This window comes from Podarcis liolepis, assembly GCF_965112155.1.
Source record: "Podarcis liolepis genome assembly, chromosome: 5".
NCBI classification, from domain to species: domain Eukaryota; kingdom Metazoa; phylum Chordata; class Lepidosauria; order Squamata; family Lacertidae; genus Podarcis; species Podarcis liolepis.
In genome coordinates this window covers 32499738-32525977 of record NC_139556.1, presented here as the reverse complement: position 1 = coordinate 32525977, position 26240 = coordinate 32499738, and the positions used below count along the sequence as shown (strand labels likewise).

Here is a 26240-nt window from a genome sequence, read left to right as displayed (position 1 = left end):
CTTTGTTGTTTTTCATTTGGTTAATAGCTGTACACAACTCTCCCAGATTTGGAGATACTGCAAGTTCATCTTGCACCAGCATAAGAGCATCTGTGTAGAATCATAGGATTGTATGGTTGGAAGGGATCTGGAGGGTCATCTAGTCTAACCCCCTGCAAGACAGGAATCTTTTGCCCAACGCGTGACTCTACCGACTGAGCTATGAAGAACGCCATAGTTTTTGCCTGTTGTCAAACCCAATAAATGATTTTGTTTATTGTGTGTAACCTTTAAGATTTAAGCCATTAAAAAACACCCTACACTAAAAGATGTAACATGTAAATATGAAATTGTCTTTGCAGTTACACAAATATCCTAACCCAGTGGTTCCCAGACCTTTCACCCACACAGCAACTTCTTGAAAATTGCATAACAAATTTTCTGCCTGCTGTTGCAACTGTATTGCTCTGTACTAGATTCTGTCTGGTTTCTAATTGTATTTTTATTGCTTCTTTTGTTTCAATTATTTGTACTTTATCATGTTACCATTTGGATTCTACAGAATACGATACAAAATACAACAATAATAAAGATGCAATATAAGGAATAAAAGAAGCAATAAAAACAGTTAAAACCAATATGAACATCTAATGCTCTGTGGCCACTGTTCTTCACAGACCACCTGAATAAATGGTGGTCTGTGCACCATAGTTTGGAAACTCCTATCCTAACCCTTTTGGTGATACTCTTTCAATTGATTGCAGCAGGATTGGGAAACATGCGCCTCTCTAGATATCACTGGACCACAATGCTCAGCATCCTTGGCCATTGACCATGCTGCCTGGGGGTGAGGGAAGTCTAACTGGAAAGGCCAGAGTCTCCCTACCCTGTGCTAAGTTACAGGCACACACATGAGGCATGGGAGCATATCAGAAGTGTGCATGGCGTGGTTCTCCTGTTATACCAGCCTCCCCCAACCTAGGACTCTGCAGTTGCTTTGGGTTGCAATTCACAGCAGCAGCAGCAGCAGCAATCGACCTGCAGTGTCACAGTAGTTGTTGTTTGTGGGTGCAATGTAGGAATATGGGGGTCATCCACACATGTGTGCCACAGCCGTGCATGAGGGGCTGCTACTGGAACCGAAAGGTCAACCTCTCCCAAGGTGCATGCAGGCAGATTTTGCATGCCTGCAGTTGCTCTCTTGACCCAGTTCCCAGCCTGTGCAGAGTAGTGAGATAATTTGGAACAAGCAGCTGACAGAGACGATGATGGTTGTTTGGAAGCCACCTTTGATATCAGCAGATGTGTGTGAAGCCTCAAGCAGGCACAAGTATTGGGATGTCAGATGCACATCCATAAAACAAGTACCTTTTTATGTGCCGAGGCTCTGAATGAGCCACTGTGCCTCCGGCTCCATTGGTTTCCTGCATTCCATTAGCTGTCCAAAGTCATTTTGCCCCACAGCAGGTTGAGGCGGAGACTAGTGGAAGTACATGATCTGCGTTCACCCCATGCATTCAAAGCACATGTAAAGCCCATGACTTCCCCCAAAGAATCCTGGGAACTATAGTTTGCCCTCCTCACAGAACTGCAGTTCCCAGCACCCTTAACAAACTACCGTTCCTGGGATTCTTTGTGGAAGTCGTGTGCTTTAAATGCATGGGGTGCATGCAGCCCTTATTTAAGTGGTGAAATAATTTGCTTCTGAAAATATTACAGACATAGACTAGAGCATGACTTAGGCATTAATGTGTGTGCATTTATATTTGGTAGGTGGAACTGCTTGGTGCTGACAGACCGTTCTGGTGAGGTCCTGGGAGAAGCACAGTTTTGAAAGAGGCTGTACATGGGGCTAACTCTTCAGGTAAGAGCATGCATCGGGCTACTTCAGGTGGTGGCTTGTGTGTCCTCCATTAAAGAGAGGCAGGCTTTGAAAAAACACTTCAGTAGAATCTCATAGAATTGTAGAGTTGGAAGGGACCCCGGGGGTCATCTAGTCCAACCCCCTGCAGGGCAGGAATCTCAACTAAAGCCTCTATGACAGGTGGCCATGCTAGGTCTACAGAGCTTGCCTGGCCTGAGAGTCCGCCCCCGTGTGCCCCCTTCCGAGGCAGCCGTGGAGGGTTTCAACACAAGAACGGACTCCTCGGTGGTGACTCCCCACTTGCGGAATGCTCTCCCCAGGGAGGCATGCCTGGCAAAAGCAGTTTTATTCGCTCAAGCCTTTTGGACCTTAATTTTCTGCTTCTCTTTTAATGGGGTGGTGTTGAATTGGATCTGCTCTTTTATGTGTATAATTGGTAAGGATTTTAGGCTTGGCTTTTGCCGGGTAATCTCATTTACATTAGGTCTTATTTGATACAAACAAACTCTCATATCCTAATCAACATAAAGAAGCCTTTCTCTTTCCTGATTTTTCCTACTGGACACGGTTGAGAATCCTTGTTCACCACACCATGTTGTGGAGACTGTAGAAGAGTAGTTCATGCTCTTGAAGAGAGGCATGGATACTGTTTCTGCTTTTATATATAAAAACTATTTTGATACTATCTTATACTACACTGAAATGTTTAAATGTTTCTTTAATTGTCCCTGAATCTTCCTGCCACACTTGCCATCCTCTCCTGCCACCCCAGTGTGGCGCACCACACCCTTTGGGAACCACTGGCTCAGAGGAACAATCTCATTTTTCTCCCTCTCTTCCCCCACCCTCAGGAAACCAGTCACACTCGTTCAGACCAATACTGTGTGAGCTTATTAGGAAGCAAACCCCTCTGTGTTCAGCGGGGTGTAAAAGGGACCCCTGACAGTTAAGTCCAGTCGCGGATGACTCGGGGGCTGCAGCGCTCATCTTGCTTTACAGGCTGAGGGAGCCGGCGTTTGTCCGCAGACAGTTTTTCCAGGTCATGTGGCCAGCATGACTAAGCTGCTTCTGGTGCAACGGAACACCAAAACCAGAGCAGTGCACGGAAATGCCATTTACCTTCCCGCCGTACATATTTATCAGCTTGCACTTTTTGGCATGCTTTTGAACTGCTAGGTTGGCAGGAGCAGGGACCGAGGAGCTCACCCCATCGTGGGGATTTGAACTGCTGACCTTCTGACTGACAAGCCCAAGAGGCTCAGTGGTTTAGACCACAGCACCACCTCAGCGGGGCTTACTACCCAGTAAACGTGCATAGAATTCTAGCCGCAATATATTTGGGACGGGAGGGACAAAAACTTCCAAACAGACTTTAGCTCAGTTGTGGCATTTCCTTTTCTTAAAATCAGCTGTTCCAGGCGACAGACATGCAAATAAATTTGTTGGGCTACTGCTATGTTCTTTTTTTGTTCCCTCATGTAGTTCCCCCCCTAGTTTTTGAGTGACCATTGGTGCTGGAGGAAGAAGAAATGGCTAAGGTGTTGCAGTTACTGTTCCTTCTCACCACCCACTAGCATCTGCTGCCTGAGGCAGATGCCTCATATTGCCTAACAGTAGAGCCAGTCCTGTGCGCAGAAGATAGCCTTTTTCTCCATGTTATGAAAACCTTCACCCATTGACTTCTGCAGCTGAAGCCGCTGTGGAAGGCACAAAACTAACCAGTTATTTTTCTGGCCTACACTGCATTCCCATGAGGAACAATCCAAAGGCATTGCATCATTTCACCTCTGCTCCTCCTCATGTGTTTGCAGACGGAATGAGGCAGAAATGGAGTTGCACGCTCCTCTAAAAAACATTAAGTCTTGCATCACCTTAAAGACAACAGATTTATTAGTTGTTATGGTGTCACGATACGCTTTGCCTCCTGCAACAGGCGGAAACACCTGTAGAATTTGTTACACTGGAATTCCCAAATTTTCTCTGTGAGGAGGTCTGCCAATCCTTTGCCCCTCCTTCATATGAACTCTGCGAAAGATGAAGTGTGCCGAACTTACTTTAATATTAGCAGAACCAAACAGTTTGAGCATGAGTGCTGGCTTAAACAAATGGTGGGGTTCCACTGTCTGAAATTCCAACCTGTTCCATGGCTTGGCCTGGCTCCTCATTTGTTCACCTCATGCCAGTATAGCTATTTGGAGTAGACGCAACCGTGTACTCCATGAGCAAAAACACAGCAGAAATGGAGGGTTCTGTTCACGGGTCCACCTGGGAGCGGCTCCTGTGATTGCTTCAAAAGGTCTGGCTGTGAGGACAGGACATTCCCCCAGAAGTGACCTGCTTAGGAAACAAGCAAGTGAATCCCGGTCGTGTGCTGTGGGAGCAACACCTTCAAAACAAACCCCAGCCCAGCTGACTCGTGCGGGACTTGCATCCTGAGCGTGCCGCCTCCCCCTTCGCAATCCCTTTAAAGCAATTTCGACTATTTTCCCAACATCATTTAAGTTTCTAAAGTATTTTTGTTTTCTTTCTTAAGCAAACCATCTACCATATGTTCCACCCTGAAAGGAGTAATTGTTGACTGATAATTAAGACACTGCAGTTCGCACTCAGGGATTCCTTGCCTCAGCCAGGCACACATTATCCTGCCTTGCTTTCAATGTTGCTTTGAGGACTCTGCCACCCCCTCTCACTGAGAAGGAAGTTAGAAAAGCAATGAAAGAGCTTCTAAAATGACCTCTTCACAACTCTCCCTCTTTCTTTCCATTTATTCTCGCCAACACCCAACAACAATCGTGACTTGGTGCTGGCCTGCTGTTCTCTTCTGTTGCTTCAGATGGGGCGGGGGGAGAAGGGACAGGAAAGAGGAAGAGCAGGGACATTGCAGTTTACAGATGACCTGAATGGTAAGGGCCCATTCAGACATTAGGTTTCAGGGGGTTTCACATGCCTAAAAAGCGTAATGTGACAACATCATGTTTGCAAACATCTGCAGTCATGTGGATATACTTGTCAAGGCGGAGGATTGGCCACAACTCCTTGATAAGTAAGCCCTTGATGGCAAAGCTGGGTTTGCTTCTGTGTAATGTGCCGTAAGATGGGGTGAGGGCTAATTGGTCTGATGTTGGTGAATGATGAGATGAGGACGTGCCCCACTAGAAGTTCGCTGAGCTGAAATGCAGCCCAATACCTAGACAATTTGTCTTGGGGAAACTTAATAATTCTAAGGGGGCATTAGACACTGGGACACCTGGAAAGAGTACTGATCTCCAACATGCCAGGTGTTATACTACTTGTGATCCATTGCTTTCTAGCTTCATTAGAATCCCTAAATCATACTGGGCTACGGTGATGGTGATGGGCTTTTATGGCTATATTTGATGTTTGGAAGACAATGCAAGTCAACTTTTCCAGGTTGCCCCAAGTCCAGAGACTGAAAATTAATATATGTATGCTGAAAAAGGGGAAGTTGAACCATTTTAAGTGAAACTGAACCGTTTTGGAACACATACACACCTATAAGAGATTCAGCATTTTTCTTAAATCGTGATTAGAACATGCGTTGAAAATCAGAAGATGTCAGACTATGGCTGCATACACGCTATCGTACATTTAAAGCGCCTAACCCCTGCAACAAGCATCTTGGAAACTGTAGTTACCCCTTCACAGAGCTATGATTCCCAGCACCCATAAGAAACTACATGTCCTGTGATTTGGGGGGGAGGGGAATGCATTCACTTTAAAGGCATGTTGTGTAAGCGGCTTATTTGACAGTGCAGTAGATGGCAGCAGTTTCCCAGGGTCTTGAGCAGAGTGTTTTTCACCCGACCTGCTGTTTGAGCCATCCCTGAGGACTGGAGAAGCCTGGGATTGAGCAGGGAACCTTTTGCAAGCAAATCATGCTCTCTGCCACTGAGAAACGGCTCCTTTCTGATTTGCAAGGAGCTTCTACGTAGGCTCAATATACACATGTACGTTTATTTATCGTATTTGTAAACCATTTTTTTATTTTAGATCTCAAAACAGATTTAAAACATGAAAACAGTCTTCACTGTTATTGAAACAAAAGGTAAAAGCAATAAAGCAGTAGTATGAAAGCAGGAATTCAGGAAATCCATACAAATAAAATCAAGAGTCCAATCCTATGGGTCAGGGAACACCTGGACAAAAAGACAAGTCTTTACAAGATGTCCCAAAGCAACTGATGATTGCTGCTTCACCTATGGCAAGAGGGTAGGGCATTCCATCACATAGGGGCAATAAGAGAAGGTGCCCATTGCGGGATCACCCTTGTACGGTATTCTGTAGGGTGCGATACCATGAATAGTATTTCCCAAGATGATGTCAGTCATTATTCACCGCCCTGGCAACCTCCAGATGTTTAGAACCACAACTTTCATCATCCCTGACGACTGGCAGCGCTGGCTGATAGGAGACAGCAGGTTCTCGGAGGCTGATCCAAGTGATCTTAGAGTAGTGCAGGGGCAGGTGGTCTTTCAGGTAACATTTGCAAGCACTGAGCTATTCACGAGGCAGCTTCCACACATTCAGAGTGCTGAATAAAGTCTGCCTTTGAAAGAAGTGGACATTTGTGGTCACTCTGCGAACTACGAGTTGTGCTAGTTAGGAAGCGGTTAAACCTCTGGGGAAAGCAGCTGCGCAGAGTAATTGAAGAACCCGGATCCGGGTGACAGCTGAAACTAATTAATGTGGGCTCAAAGAAAGGTGTCTTCCCTCCCCCCCAAAAAAGCAGCACTAGAAGGCTTAATGAGAAAAAATAGTCAAAGGGGAAAGTAGCAACAGAGGCTTGAAAAGGCACCCAAGACTCTCTGCCCTTACAGTCAAGTCAGCTTGCGGAAGAGACGCTCACTCCAGGCACACCTCTGTCCAAGTCAGAAACTGGTAGCCAGCAGAGTGTAGTGGCAAGAATGTTAGATTGGGGCCCTGGAAAACCAGGGTTCAAATCCCCACTTGGCCATGACACTCGCTGGGAGATCTTGGGCCAGTTAGTCTCTCAGCCTAACTACAGGGTTGTGGTAAGGGTAAAGTGGAAGGGTGGGGTGGGAGAATCCATGCATGCCACCTTGGAGAAGTGGGATGTAGAGAAGAAAGAAAAAAGTAATCATGCAGGGGAAAGCGAGTGGGAGGACTCCTCCCTAACCCCCCACCCCTGGTGGAACAAGACATATTCTGGGTCTGATCAGAACCCCTTACTGTAGCTCCCCACTCCCCATATTCCACAGCCCCAATGAAAATGGGGGCCACTGTTGACTTTTCTGGAACAGTGGAACAGAACGGAGTCTCCTGGACGTGACCTGGCTAGGAATTTGAGAATGTGGGAGCACTTAGTCACTGCAGCATTTTGCCGCAGCTCCCACTTATGCCTTCCGTTACTCAGCCCCTCAAGAGAAGGAGAATTGCTTTGCTAGAAAGTGGTAGCTGTAGATTTGTGCTGGGTTGCTGTCTTTCTCCAACTGCCCTGGTAGTAAGAAATGGCAAGTTCTGCAGCTGCTTTTCACCTGTTTAATTTATACACTTGGGTGCCCACATCTCTGACGCCTGGCCTGGCCTGGCCAGGTTTCTCAGACTTGTACACACAGGTGTTTAAACAGACACACACTACTTGCAGACTGGACAGATTTGCTGCAAAAGACACCAACGTCACGTCCCCCATTGTTATAACTGCATGGGAGTTTCACCCCAGTTCACTGCTAAGTCAACTTAGGGCAAAGCAAGCCATGGTGTTCATGGTGCAGCAATGGGTAAACTGTGGTTCTCCAGGTGTTGCTGGAAAATCCAGCTTCCATTGGCCATGCTAGTAAGTGCTCCATCCCTGCTTTAGAGTTTTGTAAGTGTAAAGAAAAAAATGAATCTCTGCTTACTGTCCTGGAGGAGTGGGGAAAGCAAAAGCTTGAAGGGAAGAAGAGAACAGAGAAGTAAGGAACAAACATGAACAAATGCATGTATATTTGAGCTTGCCTCCAGCTGGGAATAATGATGGGAGAAGGTCCCTCCCTCTGCAGAGGGACACGGAGTTCCCTTCCTTCCAACCAGGTACCTTGTTTTCTCACCTCGACACCTTAATGCCACCTTTGTGCTAATCCTCCCTTCTCCTTGGCTGGAGGGGGAAGCACATGGCCTCCAAAACCACAAGTATCTTATTTGGATGGTAGAATACCAGCTTCCAAGCTTTGGTACCTTAGGGTTTGAAATTCAGAAAACTATTTTTAAATGTATTCTCCTGCTGCTCCGACTATGTAAGATGCTTTTCTCCAAAGCTGACTGCTGATTTGAGAAGTTTCCTGTAGAATGGTAATTGTGAGCAAACACTGCCACCTGCTGTCCACATATAATAATGGCATACCTTCGTTTTCTTCCAGTGATTTAGGGCTACTGACCCTTAAAAAAACAACAAAAAACTTCCTGGGCAGTAAGCTGCATTGAACATGTTGAGAACTGAGTAAAATGCCTAATATTGTGCTGCAAGGCACTTTGGCTCAGGAAATGAAACATCCAAATTTGAACAGGAAGTTCAAATCCCAAGTCTAATTTTTTATTTATTCCCCACTGAAACCCAAAGTTTTAGTTGCTATCTATTTCCTGAATCTGCTGTGATATTAAAGGCACTGTTTTGTGATTTTTGATTTTTGATTTGAGTTTCTACTTATTGCTGTCATTTTAACGTACCATTATTTTAACGCGATATTTTGCTTTTTATTAGTTGTTAGCTGCTTCAAGTATTTTATCAAGTTGCAACTTTAAAAAGTATTGGAAAAGAAAAATAAGGAATTAAAGTTCAACAATAGAGCATCTCATTGCGGATGGCCACTCAAAAATCTTTAATGCAGGAGTTGGGAACCTGCATAATAACTTTTTTAAAGACCCTTCATGAAAATCCACCAACACTTGAGTGCATTTTTTCCCTAATGCACACATTTCTGCAAAGTAATTTTTCATAATGATGCATTTTTATATGTTCACTAACACGTGTACTTTTAGGTCCGTTGCCCCCTAATATATGTGTTATTTGATTGGAGAAGTGCATTGTAAAATTTGAGGAAGTGTGAGCTCTAGGGGATAGCTGTGTCTGCATTCATATGGTGTTTGAGGAGGTGTGAATTACGTAGGTTTTCATTTGGACAGGGGCTGAAATGAATTTCTCCTACACTCCTAATGTACACAGAGATCTTGGGCTCATCTTGCTGGCTGTCATTAGAGCCACACTCATGTTGAATGTTTCACATGAAAGGGAAAAGTGAGTTGGGAGTAACTCCACAGGTGATTTTTGCTCCAGGACCACATCTTCTGCGATCTCTGCAGCGGAAAGACACAACATTCCATGTAGATTCCCATCGTTGCTGGGTTTTTTTTATAAAAATAGCAACATGTCAAAGAGTAAACGTTTCTGCATGACTCACTTCCTGATGTCATTTCACTATTTGCATAATGATAGCCACACTTCAGGAAATGCGACCTGCTGATGTCTAATAGCCATGAAATTCGAAAGTACACCTCTAGTGCTCAAGCATAGTGCAAATCTAGGTCGCAGATGCAAAGGACTCAGAACAGGAAGTGGATCTGCTGCCTTCATACCCTAGGCAAGAGGTAGACTGCTGAGTTGTATGGCTCATTGATCAGCTATGGCATGTTCTATTATTGTTTCTTTATGAATGTACGTTTCCTCAAGGGGCAACAGAGATCTATTTTATCCGGAGCTTTTCCCCAGCCGGAACTCAGTTCTGGCACCTCTCAGGTGGGTGCCAGCGCCATTACGAGAGAACAAGGAAGACGTTCATAGTGAGTTCCACAGCCTCCTTTTCTAGGAAAAATAGCACTGGATCATTATTCATAAAACTCTGCTTGCACAAGGCCTGACTGAGAAGGACTTTGTCTGAATTATGACTTTCGAGCCTGTGTAATAGATAAAAGTAAGATTGCTTTTGAGATAGCAAAGGTGCATGAGCTGAGGCAAAGCGAGACAGTGAAAAGAGTAAAGCATTGCATGTCCTGTTCCCTTCAGGTGACTGACTAAAAGGGAAGCCTTTGTGTCTTCTCCCACCATTCTGACGCGAAGGGGCTGCCTGGAATGGAGCTTGCAAATATTCAGGATGCTGTTACTCAGCTGAATGTCCATGGCCCAACGTTGGCTTTCCAGAACATTAGTTATTTGGTCACCACATGCTGGACTTTACCTTTCAAAGGAAAAGAAGAAAAGGAAGTTCTCAGGGATGTCAGGTAAGCCAGCTGCTATTTCAAACGGCAATTACATTTGTACTTGGACACTGGGGTTAGATCTGGACTAAATTGGTTGCATTCAGTTCGCTCGGAAAGCAACGGGAACTACTTTCCCAGCCTCGGTGCCACATCTGCAATATGGGGATAGCACTGGCCTACCTTGCAGAGCTGTTTTAAGATGGACTGAGATAAGGGGGAGGGGGCTACCCGTGAGGTTGGTCTGGAAGCTGCAGCTGGTGTCTCCTGACTTGAGCAGCCTATCACTGGCATAGAGCCCTGTGGCTGGAAAAAAATTTGCATTGGCTGCCAGCATGCTATAAGACCAGGTTTAAGGCCTTGGGAATTGTAACTCTAATTAGAATGAGGCCAGCCTATTTGAAGAGCCACTGCCAGGTCCCTGCAGTCCACAGGAGAGGTGCTTTTGACCCGGCTCCAACGCTCACTCCATAACCACCCGGAGCAGAACTTTTAGCACTGCTTCATGTATTTTGGACGTCCAACAAGTGGAGCTATGCTTATACCAGGGCAGGGGGAGAGAGCCTGTGACCCTCCAGACATTGCTGAACTAGAGGTCTCATCCTCCTTGACCATTGGCCATGCTGTCTAGGGCTGATGGGAGTTGGAATCCAGAAAGATTTGAAGGACCAGAGGTTCCACATCATTGCTCTAAGCATAACACCGTACATATTTGTTGGGTGTCCTGTTCTGGGTGGTCATGTTGCTTAGATACCGAGTTAAAACTTCGTTATACACACAAGCTTTTCCTGTAGTGTGACCCAGTCATGTTGTCGATACTACTGAAGATGCTTTACTGTTTATCCTTATTTTGTTTTGTATATTCTTTTCAAGTTTTAAAATGCACACCCTCTGGTATTTTATATCTTGAGTTGTTTATAACTTCTTACAAGGAAGACATAAATGAATCAAGTTATGCGGAATGATTTTAGCACTCCAAAGCCCTATATAAATGCTGAATATTCATAGAATTGTAGAGTTAGAAGGGACCCTGAGGGTCATCTAGTCCAACCCCCTGCAATGCAGGGATATCAAATAAAGCACCCAGGACAGATGGCCATCCAACCTCTGCTGAAAATCCCCCAAGGACGGAGAGTCTACCACAAGCACCCCCAACCTGGACCAGCTAACAGGGCCAGTGGTCAGGGATGATGGGAATTGTAGTCCAAAACATCTGGAGGGCCGAAGGATAGGGATGCCTGGTCTACCACCTTCCAAGGAAGACTGTTCCACCGTCAAACAGCTCTTCCTGTCAGAAAGTTCTTCCTGGTGTTTAGTCGGAATCTCCTTTCTTGTATCTTGAACCCATTGCTTCAGGTCCTAGTCTCCAGAGCAGGAGAAAACAAGCTGGCTCCATCTTCTATGTGATAGCTCTTTAGATATTTGAATATAGTTATCATATCTCCTCTCAGTCTGCTCTTATCCATGCTAAACATCCCCAGCTCCCTCAGCTGTTCCTCATAGGCTTGGTTTATTGGGAATCTGAGTGAAATATAAAAGGGCACTCATCCACAATCAAAATATTGTGGATGTATCACAGACTGGATGCTGCACCTTTCACATGCAGGCGGGACTGGTTGCTGGGTTTCTGTTTATTTCTTTTCCCTCTTCACTTTTTGGGGGCACACTGTTTTGTGAGCATGCAATAGCACAACTCTTGTCAGCAATCTGATAAAATGATTGATTGCAGGATGGGGCAGGAGACCGGGCCTCAAGCCAGTCAAAGAGGTGAAACAGGCAGCTGGAGACAGAAATTCAATAAGCAAATTTGTACCAGCAAATTAATCTTGTACCGCTTTGTTACAGTGCAATGTATCGACAAACGTTTTTGCACATACAATAAGCAAAATTGGCTTCTGGGATGTTTCTTTTTCGAATAACATTTTGCACTTTTCTTAATAACAAAAACAAGAAAACGGACTGATGTTTTTCACTTGCTGCAGAAGATAACGTAGCCTCCTCAGGAGAGCACAAATCCCAGGCTTCTTTGCTGTGCTAGAAATCATGCAACTATGCAAACATAATTTGCCAACAGCAAAGAAAGATGACCTTTGGTAGTGACAAACTGTCCTTTTCACGAATGATTAGGCTGCATATCCACCATACATTTAAAGCACACACACACACCAAAGAATTTTGGAAGTTGTAGTTTAAGGTTGCTTGGACTTGTACGGGTTAAACTACATTCCCAGGGTTCTTTGGAAGGAGGGATGAATTTTAAATATATGGTGTGTACACAGCCTCAGTGACATTGGGTGATATCCAGTATTAAAGAGTAGACTCATTAAAATCAGTGATCCATTAGTTTCAATGGGTTTACTCCATGGAATCATAGAATTATAGATTTGTAGAGTTGGACGGTACCCTGAGGGTCATCTAGTCCAACCCCCTGCAGTGCAGGAATATGCCACTGTCCCAGACAGGAATCGAACCTGGAACCTTGGTGTTATCAGCACCATGCTCTAATCAACTGACCTGTCCGGCCATGTATGACTTTGTCGGATATCACCCACTGTTTCTATCTAATTCAAGTTAAGATCCTTTCCACATTTACCTGGGAGTAAGTGCCTTTCGACTCAGCGAGACTATGCATGTCTGCTCAGAAAGAATTGTGCTATTGCTGGCCTATTGCAAGGCTGGGGACAGTGTGGCCTGCCAGATGTTGTTGGACTGCAACTCCCACCCCCAGTCACTGGCCACTCTGATCAGGGCTGAAGGGAATTATAGTCCAGCGTCATCAGGCGTTCCACAGGTTTCCCAGCACTGGGCTATTAGATGCATTCGGTGGCGATTGGGAGATAGTGGGAGGGGGCAAACCAGTGCCCAAATCATCCTTGCTGATTTATCTTTCCAGCCACTAATTGTAAGATGAAATCGGTTGTGTGTATATCACAAAAGCTGGAAGGATAGGTCTTCTGAAGAGAAAGGTAATATTGGTATGGCAGTAAAATAAAAACTGCCACACCAACATGGTATTTTTCACACTGTTGCTGACACATGGCAGATCTTCAGTGCTTAAAAAAAACTCCCATGGCAATTTGTAACTTTAGAAATTAATTAATTAATTAATTAATAATTTATTAATACCCCACCCATCTGGCTGGGTTTCCACAGCCACTCTGGGCAGCTTCCAACAAAGGATTAAAAATACATTAAAACATCAGTCATTAAAAACTTCCCTAAACAGGGCTGCCTCCAGATGTTTCCTAAATGTCAAATAGTTGTTTATTCCTTTGACATCTGATGGGTGAGCGTTCCACAGGGTGGGCGCAACTACCAAGAAGGCCCTCTGCCTGGTTCCCCCTAATTTTGCTTCTCGCAGTGAGGGAACCAGCAGAAGGACCTCGACGCTGGACCTCAGTGTCTGGGCTGAACGATGGGGGTGGATACGCTCCTTCCATGCAAAATACACTTCAGAAATGTTTGGTCTGGGAACTGGCACCAACCCATTTCTATTTCTGCAGTGGTATTATGAAGCCTGGGATGAATGCCATCTTGGGGCCAACCGGAAGTGGGAAAACTTCGTAAGTTTTGTCCTTCATACCTGTGTTTTGCATGTCCTGGGGATGACTCATGCCCCAGTTGCACTTTCCCCTCTGTATGCAATAGTTTCCTGCCTCCAGCCCACCTACTCTTCTCTCTTGGCAGCTCTTCCACCCACAGACAATGGTGCTTGCCCATTCCCAGGGGAAGGTGCTCAGCCATCCACTTCTGCAACCAGCCACAGTTCCTGTTGGTCACTGTTTGCATTTGGGTGCAGCCAATGCGTTTTCTGCATCTGGGTGGGATGCTTATTAAAATGGAGGCTCCACACTGCGGGATCACGTGTGTTGAGTGCAGTTCCCCACATTGAACTCAGTGGGACTTACATCTCAGTACAGACATGTAGTCTTACACTGGGCTACTGTAGTCTCTTAATTCCATTGTCTTTCTTTCTTCGGATGTTATGAGAACAGGAAGTTTGAATATTAATTCTGGGGAGGAGGTTGTAAGAGAAAGCAGCTAGATAAGCAGAACATGGATAAACAAGTCCTTCAAAATTTACTCTTCTCTGTGATTTGTCTTGTTTTTCTTCTGCTGCTTCTATATATATTTTTAAACATTTATTCACATCATGCTCGGCTCTTCCTCCTTTTATTTCCATTTCAACTCTTCAATCAGGATTGTAATACCTTTACTTGGCATCATTTTTCTACAGTATCTTTCCCCTTATCTCCTCTACAATTCTTTTTTTTTGGGGGGGGGCTTCTTTTTATTTTTAGACCCAAACCCCTCTTTTCCCCTTGTCTTCCTTTATTCTCGGCTTTTTCCATTCAAAATCTTCTTCCCTGTTTTTTCCTTCTCTTCCTTTATTTTGTAGGCTTTTCGCACCCTCCCTTTCTTTTTTCTTCTCCTTCCTCTTTATTCCAAGAGCCCCTGGGAACAGAGGGATGAGCTGATCATGACTTGTTTCCTTCCCCTCCACCCCATCTCTAGGCTCCTCGATGTCCTAGCAGGATGGAAAGACCCCAAAGGGCTTACAGGTGGACAGATATTTATGGATGGAAAGTTGGTAGACTCCAATTTTCATCAGTGTTCTGCCTATGTGGTCCAGGTAAACTCTTCTTTATGTGCAACTTTTTTTTGTATTTGTTCACATATTTTATAGTTAATTGAAGTTAACCAATAATCTGAACAAGTGTACTCTGGATATGGATATACTAACCCATTGGATTTACCAGAACATAATTTCAGGAAACTAAAAAAAAGAAATGAGTTGCAGCCTCATGAAATCACAGTGGTATTATGGCCCACCTCAGGCATTCCCTTTAAGAAGTTTGCATGGAAACACCATGTAGAAGAAGCTAGACACTCACTTTCTTCTGACCAGCCGCTTTTCCATTGGAAATCTCTGCTTTCAGAGCAGAGAAGCAAAGATCAAGGAAGAGTCAATTCTCTTCTTGTTGCCTCCCTAGAGCAAGCCCCACCCCCACCCCACGCTCCTTCTTTGGAGGGGGGAGAAGAAAAGGAGATGGTGTCAGGGCCATGTTATTTGTATGTAATGTCCAGCTAACATCTCAGTGACGGTCAGGGACAGAATTTATATTCTAGATGCATCTTGGTACAGTAAAAATGCCTCTAGGGATACTGGCTCAACTCACACTAAACCATATGGGGATAGGCCACAGGAAGATTCAGGCTCATGCACTTCTTCTCCCTTCCTAATGCATGTCTGCAAGGCAGATTTTAGAAGCTTTTATTTCTGCTTTTGCATAGGCACAGCTGGTTGTGTCATCAGAACCCGATAAACGAAGCTTCGTGTTCACTTTGGCTTGCCTGAAACAAGTCAACTTCAGGGTTATGAAGCTGGCTTGTTTAAACCAACAGTGCTTAACATCAGCCACAGTTTAGGGGTCAAGCATAATGCTAAACCAGGGATTAATGGAAATTGAATCTCCTGCACAGCTGCATCAAAGGAAAGGAGGGGGCAGAGGAAGCAGACAACATTGGTTATTGTAGCTCGTTGGTTATTTTATTTTCAATTGGTTATTGTAATTGAATTAAATGTTAATCAATTTGCATATATTATGTTGCATTTCAGTGTATAGTAATGTGAACACTGCTTACAGGTATATTCCAGCTTATTGCACAGTATGGTTCACAATCTTTGCTCCCTCATGTCAACCAGCTCAAACGAAGAGGCTCTGCTTGAATCCTATTGGCCAGGGGTTGTAAGCATGTTAGAACGGTGGGACATGGGTGCCTTGGTTCTGTTACACTGAAGAGATCCACCATGCAAACAAAGGCCTTGGATGTGTAATCCTGCCTGATACCCAGCAAGTTCTTGCCCGAAGAGAAGCTGGTGTTGCTCAGCATGGTGTTGCTCAGTGCTCTTATCCAATGTGTCCCCCTTCCCCTGTGGGAATCCTTTCGCTTCCTAAGGCATCTGATTTTCCCTGGCCTGCAGGAGGACATTCTGACAGGAACCCTCAGCATCCGGGAGAACCTCCAGTTCTCCGCCAACCTGCGGCTGCCTCAGAACAGGAACAGCAACACAGAGAAGAAGATCAAGGTTGATGCTGTGATACAGGAGCTGGGCCTACAGGACTGTGCAGACACCAAGGTAAGCCACAGAGCAACTTGTGGCCCTCCAGAGCTGGTTGGAGTTCGGTTTCCATCAGCCGCAGCCATCATGGTCCTTGTTCAGGGATTACGTGACATCTGGAGTTGTACATCTTAGAGAAGGCCCAGTTCTTACAAACATTCAGGAAAGCTTGTTTGGGGGCTCCAGGCTGCAGGTGGGAGTTTGCATGATAAAACACTCTCCTGTATATGGAAGACTGGCACGTTGGAGAGAAGGGTCCCAGCCTATTCTTCTCCCTAACTTGCTAGATTTCTTTGTGCCGGAGTCTCCCTCTTTGGAAGCTATTCAGCCCCATGAGCCCCTGCTCCACACTTACCTTGTGAAGAGGAGACGCTACATATTCCCTGACACAGGTTGACTTCCTCCTCTGCTCTTGCACGAGGGCTGTGCTTGTATGAGGATCCCTTACATAGGAAGGTAATAGAAGAAGCCCATCCCCTTGTCTTGTCCCTGATTTCCACAGAGAACCAAGCTTCTCAGCATCTGCTTTAGAATGGTGAATGTTAATGAAACAGGAAATGGTAGAATGGCTGGGTTACAGTTTGTCTTTGGTGGAAAGTCAATTCAATGGATTTTTTTAAAGCCTTTGTATCGTTTTCTTCCCACGCTCCCTGCTTCTTTCCGTGGCGTCAGATTGGGACCGAATTCCTGCGTGGCGTTTCAGGGGGTGAGAAGAAACGGTGCAGCATTGGCATGGAACTGATCACTTCGCCTTCCCTGATCTTTCTGGATGAGCCAACCACAGGGCTGGATGCCAACACAGCTAACGCCATCATGCAGCTGTTGCACCAGTGAGTTTCTGTGCATTCTGTCTCTGCTAAAAATAAAAATGCCTAAACCCAAATAAATCTGCAGAGATCTCTCACACACCCACTCAACCCCCCCCCCCAAAAAATGCTTATGAGGCAGCGGAGTGATATGCATGCATGGGAAACTAGTGTTCGTACAGCCAGAGCTTAACATGCAGTTTCTACTGCAGCAGTCCCCATTGCTAAAGAGACAAGCCACCGTCCAGTTTAAGAAGCAGCTTGCCTCTATGGCAGAGAAATCTGCTGCAGGTGAAGCAACATCTGCATACAATTTTTTCTTTTATGAATGCACATTATTTATTGGCGTTTAACACACTACCAGAAAGACTACCTATCTGCATAGCAGCAGTCACACATCGTCCTCGGAACACAATGCCAGGACTAGAACTCAGCAATTGCTGAGCGCTTTCTGGTGGCAGCCATGTGCTATAAGGACCTCTTTCACTCCAACAACTAAGCATTATTTGCTTTGCAGACTTTCCAGGAAAGGGAGAACGGTGGTCTTCTCAATTCATCAGCCGCGCTACTCCATCTTCAGGCTCTTTGACCATCTGACCTTGATGAGCAAGGGAGAAATAATATTTGCAGGAGCAGCAGATGAAGCCACAACTTATTTCAATAGCATTGGTAAGGAAGAAAAGTGTCTTTCCGAGAAAAGAAACAAAAAGCACCTATGACTTCTGGAGGAGCTTTTGAAAGACAGGGTGGAACTTCTAAAGCCAGCACGTAAAAATATTCTGATTTCTTCTCTGTGTCCAGTAAATCATCATGAGCTGTGGCAGGAGATGCCCTGAACTGAAGGTGATGTTAGGCCTGTCTTTGTGTGTCTCCCTCTCACATGAATTTCAATTCCAGGCTATCAGTGTGAGCAGTTTAACAATCCCTTGGACTTCTTTCTGGATGTAATCAGTGGGGAGGTGATACAGTCCCAGCCTCAACATGACTTGGGTGAGTGTTCCCCCCCCTCCAGTAATTGATTTAGTTTGAGAACGGGAGTCGGGGGGGGGGGAGAGTAATCTTCCCAAACTATAATGGTTGTAGTTGTGGTTATGGAAGCCTGACTTTCATACAGCAGGGCCTGCCTTCCCAAGGACAGAGACCATCCATTAGATATGGCAACATTTAAATTCTCACAAGTACCTCCGCTGCTCTACCTTTGCTTGGAGGTAAGCCTGAGAACAACGGTAGGAGAGGGACTGAAAGAGTAAGCTGTGAATCTGATTCAAATCAAATCTCCCCTCATTTTGAAAGAACCTTGTTGGCTGCAGACTAGCCACATGCTCTTGGCGTCAGGCCTCCATCTGCAATATGGATATATTAATACTGACCTGCCATACAGGAGTGAGGTGTAACGATTAATGAAACTATTTGAGCACCCTTGTTGAGAATTATAATTATCCCACCATTAACAGAATGGTGGGATTAGGAGACTCCACATATTATCAGGGACAAGAACAGAAAACGCCCATTGCTGAGCCCAGGAACTAGCCATCCAACAAATGATTAACAGTGCCAAATTATCATCAGCTACCATCCCTTCTGTGTACTCTGTCCTGTGCCTTTTATGCTCAGCCTTTAATAAATGGAGACTGAAGCAATGCAGCCCACAGTGAAACTAATGTGTCTGCATCAGGCTTGAAGTAGGAGATGGCATACGGCCATTTGGGAAATTTAATTTTCCACTAACACCACAATAGCACTGAGATCAGCCTTTGCTGGTCTCCCGCAAGCCAGAACTATACAGGCGCATGAAAACGAGCCATAATGAGAGCTTTGTACACGGAAATGATGGGTAATTTTGAAGATCGTTGGATACTCCTTCCCAGTGTATAATGAAGATTAGACTAGCCCTATACAATGCTATTTTTAGGGCACCCTGGTCAAATTGCCCTGAGTCTGGCTGCAGTCATGTCTTGTCAAAAACAAAAAGTTTCCGGCAGAAGCAGTTGCAATTTGCCACTGCCACCACTGAGGTTCTGAAGAGCAGTGGATTTTCTGCCACACCTGCTACCCACAGTGACACCCGTGAAAAGTGGTGGGTCAGGAGCAATTTTGGCCCAATCCCTACATCCGTTTCAGGCTGATGCAGCATTTGGGCCTGACTCAGACCCTTTGCCAGCCAGCGCTGACTTAAGAGTAGCTTGGGATCCAGACTCGCTTTGCCCTTGGAACAATTGGAAGCCTTCTGCAAGGTTCCACCAGGAGGCGTCCTGCTGGTGAACCTGCCACCTGCATGCTTGGCGGGTGGATGAGGGGGGTCTGCACTGGCAGTTTTGCAAGTGTCGCTTTGTTGGTAGCTGGCATGGGTGGCTGATGTGAACAGATGGATTGCGACCTGATGCCAAGATAGCTAACAAAAATCACCTTCGTTTTTAACTGGGATTGATCAGGAAAAGTGCCACCTTTAGACAAAGTGAGATGGCCACCTCAAACAGCAGGTAACTGAGGCTGGGTGGGGAGGAAGCGGTCTGCCAGAAATGTCCCTTATTAAGCGAGCAGGCCGGAAGGGGGTGGTCATCCCACCTGGCCACGCCCTCCAGCAGGCATTACACATGCACTTACGTTGCTCAGCGCATGGGATGCATGCTGGCACCATGGCTGACTAGGTGCCAAGTGGGCTGGTGTGCAAGGGCTGGCAAGGTATCGAAGGGCAGAATGGTGTGGTCTGGTCTGCAGCCCACCCCCAGGGCCTTGTACACAGGTGCAGAGTGGGGTGCCGCCCCCTCACTGTTGTTGCAGGAAGATTCCACTGCCAGTCCAGTCCTTTTTTTGCATGGGGAATGTGGAGCTGCTATCTTGTCCTTCGCCTCCGGCAACATATAATGCCTTGGGCTGGTAGGAACTGGGTCATACCGCTTGTATCTTAAGATGAATAAACTGTCTATTTTTTAAAAATCTACCTTTTGTTTGAAGCAGGCAACAAGAAGGATGGCCTTTTCTCCAGCAATTGTTCCCTTGACAAGAATGCGCTTTCCAGTTATTACCACCAGTCCTCCTACTATGAGCAGCTGCAAGAGGATCTGAAAAACCTACAGTCGTTCCAGAACCAAGGCTGCGATGCTACCACATCAAAAGCCACTTATGCCACCTCATTTGCCCAACAGGTGAAGGGGGAAAGGGCTGGGAACAGGGGCAGGAACAGAGAAAGGGTGACGGATCCGCAAATAAGCACAACATTTGCCTTGATCCATTCAAATAAACCTGTAATAAAACTTGGCTAAGATCTGCATAGATCAGTTTTGTTTTCTCTACCTATTTAACCAAATGTGGGGACATTAAAAATCTTTCTTCTTCTTCTTAAGATGGCCATTTCTCAGTTGAGATTCCTGCATTGCAGGGGGCTGGACTGCATGACCCTTCCCACTCCATGATTCTGTACAGTAATCTCCATACAACTGCCAAGGAAGGGCTATCCTCCTTTTCCTAAATCATTGACCAAAACACCCCCAACTCTCATTAGCTGGAGCTCTGTGTCCAATATTGTATTTAGAACTCACATCAGCATCAACAGCTACTATAGTTTTGCCTTCTGCTGCTTGCAGCAAACTCTGTGACTGTACATATGCCATATGAGCAGTGGCAGTGCTTCTGATTTGCGTTCTACTACTAAGAGTGATGTCTGCCACTTTGAATGAGGAATGTGATACATCATTAAGCTCGTTGTAGATGACGACACGCCTGCCCTGAACAACGAGGCTGTGTGCAGCGCAATCGCAGGATTGTACCCGACAAAGTCCTCCTCGGAGCAGACCCATAACAATTAATGAACTGAACTGTCCATTTCAGTGGATCTAGTCTGTTTATGACATAAAAGGTTTCAGTTTGGTTTAGTTTGGTTTGGTTTGGTTTGGTTTTTCCAGATAATTGTCCCAAACATGGGACACCACTTTGCTGGGAAGGTGGACATTTTCACAGATAGCAACATCTTTAGGGGGGGAATTGTCAAGAAGTAGGGAGAGAGACCCCTCATGTCAAGATATTAATGCCACACTGTTCTCTAGTTGTATGTTGTGAGCTGCCGTAACGTGAAGCATCTGCTGAGGAATCCTCAGACCTCCATTGGCCAGATCCTTTTGGGCATGGTCTTCTCCTTGTTGGTGGGGCTCATTTACTACCAAATCCCGGACACTCTGCCAGAAGCCCTACAGAACAGGTAAGGTGCTCATTCCTACTCAGGTGGCCCTAGAGCACAGCATTTCACCATCTTTCTTTCTCCCATGTTCTAGCATGTCCAGTGGGAAGCTTAACATGTTTTTGAGCGTCCTGATGGGCCTCCTCAGCAATTGTAGCTTGGGTGAATCCAGAAGCTATTTATAGTTCCAGACTGACTCCTGGCAGTTTCCTCTGGATGCAATCCTGTGAGAACAGAGTATCTCATCAGGATTAGAGATGGGGGCAAAATCAGGGGCAGTTCGCATTTTGATGTGCAACTGCATAATTTGCACTTCTTGGAACAATTTGCAAACCAAAACACAGCTCTCCTTTGACATTCACATCTGCAGTGATGTGTACATAAATGTGTGTATGTTGGGGGACAGTTGTATGTAAAAATGCAAATATTAGTGAAAATAACATGCAAAATGTATTATAATAAAGAAAATGCATGCAAAAATCTTGGAAGAATGTGAATTAAAATGCTGACAAATTCTTATGAGCATTTGAGTGAGGGGTGGGGGGAATCACAAAAAATGATGTGGAAATGTGCAGGATTGCAGACTGGAAAAATGAGATACAGAGAGAACCCAAAGTATACAGATTTGTCCACTCCCTAATTGATATAAAATCCATACAATATGTGAATGCAGTAAATGAAGGGAGGGAATTGAAATGAAAGAATGAAGAATTATTATGCTGTTACTGCTAATTTGCACAGTTGCAGTTTTAACTTGACTTGTGGAAAGGGACCCTTCTAACCACTGGACATCTTACTCAACTGCCTCTCTGACATTTCCAGTATCAGTAGGCATTTCTTATGCATTTTCAAGCTGTTACTTTCATACTGGCTAGAAACCTGCCCTTTTAAAAATAAAGTGGGTGGGTGGCTGGCAGTGGAATTCTGCACTAAATACCGCAGTCTGCACTCCTGCATAATTGCAGCATGCACAGAGTTATATGTAATTCTTCTTTCGTACATCTGTTCTTTTTTTGCTGCAGGCTAGGAGCTTTCTTTTTCATGGTTCTCACTCAGATCTTTGGGAACTTGTCAGCTGTGGAGCTCTTCATCTACGACAGAAAGCTCTTCATGTGAGCAGCAGTCCTGCTTCCGAGAAAATCCATTCTGTAATAGGCATGCCCAGTACCATGGCCTTCCCAGAAAACTGTGCCTGCAGAGTCTCAAATTTAATTAGATGTGTAGTGGTGTAATTATAGCATCAAGGAGCTAGCCAATGCAGGTTTTCCTCTCCAAATTTTGCTTGCAGGATTAGAAGTGGGAGCAAGGTTGAAATCATCAGCTGTAAAAACAACTCCCCCTCTTTTTTCCTTCCATGCCCCAGCCTTGCACCTCGAGATAGGATTGTAGAACTGGAAAGGCCATCGGTCCAACCACTGGCCCCGAGAGTATTTTGACCCTGAATATGTATGTCTCCAAGAGAGATGATTCCACTGTCTTGCTTCAAGGGGAACTTTGGTTCCATTGTGACACTGTTCTTTATAGGCGGGGATGGAAATCCACCCAGTGGTGGACTTGGGGCTCTCAAATTTCAGCACCTCTCCCATTCCATTCTTCAGCAATGTTTTGGCACCCCCTGCAGCATGGCGCACTACCCTAAAACAGTCTCTGATCCACCTTCCTGAAAACCTTGTTCACCTGTTGAATCCCGTGTTGGTGGCACAGCTTTTTAAATCATTAAATACATTAATGTAGAGTTGTTGTATCTTTGTGTCCCTCTGCTGATCAAAGGCTCTGATGGGTTCCAGGAAAGTGGATGGTGTTGAAAAATATTACCCATTTTTTTACCTCTTGCGGCCCTCCCTCCCCGCATTTCTCCTCCCATGCTATCCTAGAGGGTTCTCTGCAGATTTTTCATGCAGCTGCATGAAAGAGGGAAGGGGGAATCGGCTATATTAGCCTCTCCCTGCTTTCAACGTCAACTGGACCAAAGAGCTTTCTGTCGGTATGGAGACACAACCGGATACAACCCTGAGTTTCCTCCTTTTCCTTTTTCTAGCCATGAGAGTGCCAGAGGTTACTATAGGACATCTGCATACTTTCTAGCCAAAGTGTTTGCTGATCTCGTTCCCAATCGAATCCTGCCTGTCCTGCTCTTCTCTTCCATTTCCTATTTCATGATGGGTGAGTAAAGTGTTATGTTATTTGATCAGAACCATCAACTGGTGGTGGCAGTGGTGACATAAGGGGTGGGGAGTGTGACATTTCTTCCAGTCCAAATCTTTTTTTTTGGGGGGGGGGAAATAAGACACAAATTAAGGATTTTTAAAAACACACACAATTCAAAAGGTCAGCAAACACATCAAGGACAGTGTGAGCCGAGAGTAGGCCATGTTTCACTGTTAGACCAATTTCCAACAGGTCATCTAGGAGCGGACCGTGATCTGCTGGTTTTGCTGGGATTCTTGCAGAGAATGGTGGACTGCGTGAATCCAGCCAGCTACTGTTCTCTTTCTTCCTTTGTGAGCCTTTTGTTCTTTGCCAAACATGAACAAAGCTTGGAAATCTCTCTTCAGCAGGAGTCTTTGGACACAAATATGCCTCTGATCTGTTCCCCACCCCCTCACAACCTTGAATAGTACATCATCAGCTGTGCCTTTTTGTTCTCTTAGGAGTGTCAGCCCTGCAGTCAGTAACACATAAATATTTGCCCAAAGTAAGACACAAATCCATTTCCTCAAGCAGGAAACTTACGAAGAGAAACAACCAACAAAGGCCACTTAGGAGAACCCGAATGGATGCAGGGATAGAAGCACTAAATGAGCTAGGACAGTGATGGGGAACTTGTGGCCCACCCAATGCTCTTGGACTCCTGACTCCCATCAACCCTAGCCAAAGTGACCAGGAATGATGGGAGCTGGAGTCCCAGCAGTTTCTGGAGGGCCAAAGGTTCCCCATCCCTAAGCTAAGGGTTTGAAGGGTGCCATGCAACTTTTTCTCTTTCTGCCCACCTCCAGGTCTCAAATATGATGCAGAATCTTTCTTCCTGCACGTTTTGTCTCTTAGCCTGACTAACCTTGCAGCAGTGAGCATGGCTTTCCTAGTGAGCGCCAGTGTCAATGCATTTGCCATTGCCAACCTCTTGATTGCCCTTCCATACGTCTTCATGATGGTAAGCTGTTCTGTTTTTCAGTTCTTCAAAACATTCATATGGATGGTGCACCCTTTTTTAATAACGTGCATGGCTACTCACAAAACAGTTTCTGCCGGAGTTTAAGCTCTGCGTATGAAATTTCTAGGGTATAGTTAGACGTTACAGCAAAAGACAAAACTAAGATACTGAAATCAGATACAAACAGTAGCCCCAAAAGCACCAAGTATTTGTCCCTCATTGCTTTGCTCGCTTCTGTGACTTCGAGCCAAACTATAGAATGGCTAGATCCAAATGTCACATCAAACTATGGTTAAGCGAGATGTGAATGAGCCCAGTCCCCTAAAGAGCTCTTTTGCTCCCCACTCCCTCCCAAGGAGGAGTTTGGAAGCCTTAGCTTACACTAATTGCAGCATACCATACAGTCTGGAACTGTGGTTAATGTTGGTCATGGTTAGTCAAGCCAGTTTCAGAAACTGTGGTTTGAAGGTCGGCTTGTTGAAAATTAATCCATTTGGTACTCCTAATGTCACCACAATTGGTGGTTAACCAAAAGCGAAAGCTAATGCTTCCAAACTTGGAGGATGACTCAAAGTGCCTGTCACTGTTTAATGAACCCCTTGGGACTTGTTAAGTTCTTACTGTGGTCTTTAATTATTTACTTGTTTGTTTGGACATCCTATATCCTGCAGGTCTTTGGTGGGTTTCTTGTAAACCTCAATTCCATGTTGAGCTGGCTGTCCTGGATCAAATGGATTAGTATCTACAGATATGGCATGAATGTGAGTCACAGGGACTGACTTTTTTCCAACTGCAGCTCCCTCCCCAAGATGTTTTTGAGGTTATTTCCCCAACTGCCCTACAGGTCTGGAAAGAAGTCTGCTGGGAAGGGGTTGGTGAGAGTCTCCCAGGAGGAGAATCAGTGGGTAGGTAAATGATTAAATCAGTGTTTATCAAACTTTGGTTTTCAGCTGTTGCTGAACTGCAGCATCATCATCCCTACCTAGCAGGACCACTGGTCAAGGAAGATGGAGTCCAACAACAGCTGGAGACCCAAGTTTGAGAAACACTGGGTTAAATGCTCAGACACTTCCCACCTGCCAACAAACACTGGTTTGTACACCTAGCTCCAGTTATATTTTCTTTCCCTTTTACAAAAAATAACAATGACAAAAATGCACTTGGGGAGAAAAGTGTCACAAATGGGTGATTCTGGAACTGGTTCTGATGCTCATGCAAGTTTATTGTAACATCCACTCTAGCCTGAGCTGTGGCATCAGCATCAAAATGTCTAACCCACCCCAATTTAATCCAGATTTACTTTTTGCAGAAAATCTACCCGTGTTTTTTAAAAAAAACATGATGCAAACAAATTGATACCTGAATTGGTTTGCAATATGAAAGCACCCAGAAACTGGGTGATCTGACAGTCAGAAATGTCTCCCCCACCCCAATAATTTGCGTTTGTATAATGCATGTTTCAATTTCAGGCTCTGACCATCAATGAACTTAAAGGAAGAGTCTTCTACTTGAACTCTACCAGGTAAAAACCATCCTGTTGGGGGGAGCAATGTAATGGGGGATGGGAAGCAGAGAAAAGCTGGCAAATCCAGAGCTCTGCTGGTCTCACACCAGCCAGGACCAAAAGCTGGGGCTGGGAGCAGCTGGATGGGAAAGTAAGTGTTCCACCTCCAGGGCTTGCATTTCCCCTCCCTTGTCAGTGGTGTGTTGGAGAAACATGAGGCCATAGGATACTGTGGAGCCCAAGGGGCTTTCCATCCACCCTGGCATTCCCCCCCCCCCCCGTTCTGCTATTGGAAGGGTAGAGAAGGAGGGATGGCTCCAAGAGAACTCCAATGGCCCTGGCCACCTCCATTGCACTCATGAAGAACCACAAGCATCCTATGGCTGAGAGCAAGAAATAGTGAATCAAAAATAATACCAACCCCTCTTCC

At 45.3% G+C, this 26240-nt stretch overlaps 1 protein-coding gene across 4 annotated transcripts in view; it reads left to right on the top strand.

The window, feature by feature from the left end:
• The window catches only part of LOC310706801 (broad substrate specificity ATP-binding cassette transporter ABCG2-like), a 29727-nt gene that overhangs the window by 2636 nt on the left and 851 nt on the right, over positions 1–26240 (top strand). Inside the window, exons 2-17 of one of the 4 annotated variants that reach the window (XM_083503083.1) lie at positions 1753–1843; positions 9528–9637; positions 9861–10075; positions 13555–13614; positions 14567–14684; positions 16038–16193; positions 16848–17005; positions 17499–17650; positions 17879–17971; positions 19940–20127; positions 21025–21176; positions 22178–22267; positions 23194–23318; positions 24152–24306; positions 24978–25067; positions 25776–25828. In XM_083503083.1, the coding sequence (XP_083359209.1) occupies positions 9927–10075; positions 13555–13614; positions 14567–14684; positions 16038–16193; positions 16848–17005; positions 17499–17650; positions 17879–17971; positions 19940–20127; positions 21025–21176; positions 22178–22267; positions 23194–23318; positions 24152–24306; positions 24978–25067; positions 25776–25828 (1739 nt within the window). In that variant the 5' untranslated portion in view covers positions 1753–1843; positions 9528–9637; positions 9861–9926. Of the gene's footprint in view, positions 1–1752; positions 1844–9527; positions 9638–9860; positions 10076–13554; positions 13615–14566; positions 14685–16037; positions 16194–16847; positions 17006–17498; positions 17651–17878; positions 17972–19936; positions 20128–21024; positions 21177–22177; positions 22268–23193; positions 23319–24151; positions 24307–24977; positions 25068–25775; positions 25829–26240 lie in introns of all 4 variants that reach the window. The other 3 variants (XM_083503081.1, XM_083503082.1, XM_083503080.1) reach the window with 3 other exon arrangements.